Genomic DNA, 4,516 nt, shown 5'->3' with positions numbered 1-4,516 from the left:
TCTGCCTAGAACAGCGGTTCTCAAGGGGTGTGGGTCGCGACCCCTTTGGGAGTCCAATGACCCTTTCACAGGGGTCGCCTAAGACCATCGGAAAACACATATATAATTACATATTGTTTTTGTGATGAATCACTATGCTTTAATTATGTTCCATTTGTAACAATGAAATGGGGGTCACCACAACATGAGGAACTGTATTAAAGGGTCGCGGCATTAGGAAGGTTGAGAACCACTGGCCTAGAACATTCTCTCCCACCTGGATCCCCACAGAGCCAGCTCTTCCATTCCTTTAGGTCTCAACTTAAATGTCACTTCCTCCAAGAAGCCTCTCCTGATTACCCCACCCAGAGCAGTCCTCAGTTATCCTCTATTTCGGCCCGTTTACTTGTTTTCTGTCCGTCTCCCCCATCAGAATGTCAACTCCACGAGGACAGGAATTATATACGCAGAGCCTAGTATACTGCTTGATACCGGGTAAGCATAAGCATTCAATAAACATTGTTGAAAGATCAAAGGAACCAGTTACTACCTAAGGATTAAGCAGTTCCCTGAAAGTACCAGAGATTAATCTGAAGGGGAAACCGAGGCTCATCCAGGGCCCCGACAACAGCCACAGGGGGTGGCTGAAGCTAACTTCCGGTTTTCCAATAATGTGGGACCAGTTGGGGCACAGACCAGAAGGCTCCTCACCTCCCTTTTCCAGCGTGCCAGCCACTCGTCCCGCTTGCGCTTGCTGATGTAGTAGGGGTCCCCCGCCTGGAAGGTGAGCCGCGGCATGGGCCGCTGGCGGAGGCTGGACTCCCAGCCCAAGCCACCCCGGAGCCGGCCCCGGGAGCCCTAGGACAGAGACAAGAGAGACAGCCTGGCATTAAGACGGGCACTGACAGCCCCACTGCAGGGCTTGCTCCCCGAGCAGGGGACACTGAGGCACTCACCTCAACAGAACACAGGAGCTCTGACTCCTGGCCTGAGACGTCAACCCTGCCAGTGCCCTGGGTGGGCGGGGGACTGAGGGACTGGGGTGGGGGGACACATGGGCATAAACCAGGAGGGGAGGGGGGCTAGGTGGCTGCCTTGGGGGACTTCCAACCTCCACACCCACTCCCTCTCCTCCTCACGGAGGGATGTGTATAGAAGGGGCCACGGCCACCTCGGGCCCCACACACACACTCGCCACGCTTGGCTTTCTTCTCCTGGAATCGGGATCCACAGAGCCCTGGGGGTTGAGGAAAACACTTGCCTCCATTTTCATAGTTTCGATGTTGGTCTCCTTCTGTTCTTTGCCTGTGAAGAGGGAAGAGCAAAGGGGCTGTCGGCAGAGTTACAGGAGTGGCTCAGAGGCCCCACCTGGCGCCTGGGGTGCCTGCCGTGGGGACAGGAGTCCTCCACCCGTTTAGTGGTTCCTGTGTCAAACCTGACGGCCCACCCTGTGCCTGGCACCACGCTGGACCCGAGGACTCAGGGCGTGGCCGGAGCGGAGCCGGGCCTGGGCCAGACAACAAAAGCAGGGCTGTGGCTTCTCGCCCACGGACTGTCCGAGGCACACGGAAGGGGCCATCTAGAAACGCCCCACTTGGCTCCTCCCAGCCAACAGAGCTCCCTTCGGGAGGAGGGGGCAGACTGCACAGCCTCCCTTGGCCCTGGAATGGAATAGCTGCCTCTGTGCGCGGGCCCTGGGCAGGGGAGCAGTGGGGTAAGGGGCCACTGGAGCAAGACTGTGGCGAAGCAACTTCATTTCTATGAGACTCCGTTTCCTCATCTGGGGAATATAAAGAGGCTGGAGATTGTTTCTAAGGTTTTCCCGCAGTTCTCAGTATTACGGTTCTGTTATTAATATGTGTCTCCATACCCCATTCCCCTCCCCATTCTCAGGTTCCTGAGCTCAGCCTTTATTCGATGAGATCTCTGTAACCGCTCCTGGCCTGTTTCCTCACTGAATGAAGGTGGACATCCCTTCTAGAAGCGTTAGGTTATTGGGGACATTAAATGCCTAGAGCAGGGCTTGGTATATAGCAGGTGCTCCATAAGAGTTAGTTCTGTTCCCCTCCCCTAAGGCAGCAGTTCCCTGGAATTCCTCACCCAGATCCTGACTCCAGTTCCTGGGGGAGGCTCCCCTGGGGGCAGAGCCCAGCAGGGCTGTCTTGGGGAGAGCCCTATCCTTGCCCTGCCCTGCTCCTGGCCCCACCCAGAACATCCCTCCTCCCCTGGCCCTCCCCTCCCAGGTGCCAGGCCCCTGGCCCAGCACCACCGGTAGGGGCCCTGGCTGTGGCCTTGGGTTAATGATGCCTTCCCGAGCTTCCCACAGGAGGGCAGGGGGAGCAGCCCTCCTCTGAGTTGGGCCCCAGAACGCCTTTCCCCGGAGCCAAGAGTACTGAGTGTGGGCCCAAAGGCAGGAAGGTCACCCAGGCTGGCTCGTGGTGGCTGGGTGGTGGGGGCGGGGAGAGGGCAGCCGCGGAGGGGGACACACAAAGAGCCCCAAACGGAAAAAACAGCCCCTACTGCAGCTCCTGAAGCGGAAACCAGCCACAGCACTGACGGCCTCGAATCCTCAGCCCCCGGAGGATGTTTCTTTCCCTCCCTCTCACCAGAGAAGACGTGGGACATCTGTCTGCGTCTGCCCCCGGCCGGCGCCGGGGCCGGGGCAGTTCTGGGTGACAGCGGACCCAGAGCCCCGGTGGAGGGGGAAGGCAGGGCCAGCACCTGCAGGAACGAGGGGCGCCCCGCAAGCGTGGACACCGAGGACCACACGGGGGCCGCCCCATCCGCAGAGCTGGCGGCGGAGGGCGGAGGGGCGAGAGGGAGGAAGCGCGTAAGTCCGCCGTCTATGGCGGGGGCGTGCCTGGTGCGCGCATGGACCCGTGGACGCTTTGTACGCGACGGGCTTTTGGAGGTTTGTCTCACCCGGGCTTTCTCTCTCTTCCAACGTGTCTCCTTTTGGCCCTCTCGTCTCACCACTGCGCGCTCCCCAACATTCCCTCCGGCCTCCCAGAGCAGGGCTCCCCATCCTGCCAGCCGGGCCCTCCTCCCCCGAAGTCCCTCCTCCTCCCCCGAAGTCCTCCGCCCTCTCCAACCTGCACAGTTTGCCCGGCGAGGCCTGGCGCCGCCAGAAGGGGGCGCCCGCCCTCGGATCTGATGCACCCTTAGGACCTCAAACAGTTTCCTACCCGGGACCCTCCGTGACGTTTGATCTACGGAAAATCATTTATTCATTCACATGAAAGGAAGCCAGCCGCTGGAAGAAAAGTATTGCAAGGACGGTGGAGTTAATCCTCCGGCCCCTAGGTTTTGCCGGTGGGGAAACAGGCCTGGGGCGTGGCATGACTTACTGCCAGGGCTGAGAAGGCAGCTCACTTTATACTGCACCATCTTCCCAGATGTTCCCCTCCCGTAATCCCCGGCCCCATGGGCCCCATGCTCCCAGACAGAATTCCTCTTCCTTACATAGTTTCTAACTGCCTTCTTCCTGGATTTTCTCCCTGACGGACTGCGCATGCCCAACTGAGGGACACCACGCACACTTGAGCAAGCAAACAACACACTGGGCTACCTCAGAATGCTGCACTTGTCCGGGGTCAAGGAGGGTCAGCCGCTCTCTCAACACTCCCTCCGAGTCCATCTGCTCCTGGCCCAGACCCAGGGTCACGGGCTGGGCCAGGTGGCCGCGTGCCTTCCCGGGTGGCCCTGGCAGGCTTGGACGTGACCCTAGGCCTAGGGCATCTCAGGTCCTAGAGGCAGTGGTGGCCAGGGTGCTCCTAACACTAATCTGTTGGCCTGGGTCTGTACTCAGCAGGGGGCCACCCCCAATTCCCTTTCAAATGAACCTAAATCTCCATCACAGAGGGCGGTCACCAGCCGACACTGAGCGCTCAGTCTGAGGAGAGGGGAGCTCTGTGCTGACCGAAGCAGGTCCTTTCCTAGCTGCATCATCCTGGGTCGGTAACTGAACCCTCCGAACCCTCCATCTCCCCATCTGAAAGTGGGGATAGCCTGCTGGGTGGCTCCGCTGGTTGGAGCATCATCCAGTGCACCCAAAGGTGGTGGGTTCGATTCCAGCCAGGCACACACCCAAAGTGTGGCTTAACGTCCAGTCGTCCAGTCAGGGTGCATACGATCAATGCTTCTCTCTCACATTGATGTTTGTTGTTGTTTCCTCTCTCCTTCTCCCTTCCTCTCTCTCTCAAATAAATAAAACAAACAAACATATCCTCGGGTGAGGATTTAAAAAAAACATGGTGGGGGTGGGATAAAAGAGTCTTCCTCGCAGGATCACAAAGATGAAAGAGTACATCCAGAGCAGGGCTTCTCAAACTGGAATATGCACTGAAGTCACGAGGCTCTCTTTAACACGTGGGTTCTGATTCAATCGGTCTAGGGCAGTGGTCGGCAAACTGCGGCTCGAGAGCCACATGCGGCTCTTTGGCCCCTTGAGTGTGGCTCTTCCACAAAATACCACGTGCGGGCGTGCACGTAGAGTGCGATTGAAACTTCGTGGCCCATGCGTAGAAATCAGTATTTT

The 4,516-nt window shown here is 58.4% G+C and overlaps 1 protein-coding gene across 1 annotated transcript in view; it reads right to left on the bottom strand.

Annotated features, from left to right (window-relative positions):
- DNMT3A (DNA methyltransferase 3 alpha) overlaps positions 1–4,516 on the bottom strand; it is a 69,751-nt gene that overhangs the window by 39,272 nt on the left and 25,963 nt on the right. Inside the window, exons 4-5 of the mRNA XM_014458347.2 lie at positions 1,241–1,284; positions 691–837 (exon numbers count right to left, since the gene is read on the bottom strand). Of these exons, the coding sequence (XP_014313833.1) occupies positions 691–837; positions 1,241–1,284 (191 nt within the window). The remainder of the gene's footprint in view (positions 1–690; positions 838–1,240; positions 1,285–4,516) is intronic.

The sequence above is a fragment of the Myotis lucifugus genome, unplaced genomic scaffold (genome assembly GCF_000147115.1).
Source record: "Myotis lucifugus unplaced genomic scaffold, Myoluc2.0 scaffold_94, whole genome shotgun sequence".
NCBI classification, from domain to species: domain Eukaryota; kingdom Metazoa; phylum Chordata; class Mammalia; order Chiroptera; family Vespertilionidae; genus Myotis; species Myotis lucifugus.
This window is presented reverse-complemented; position numbering and strand designations above follow the sequence as displayed.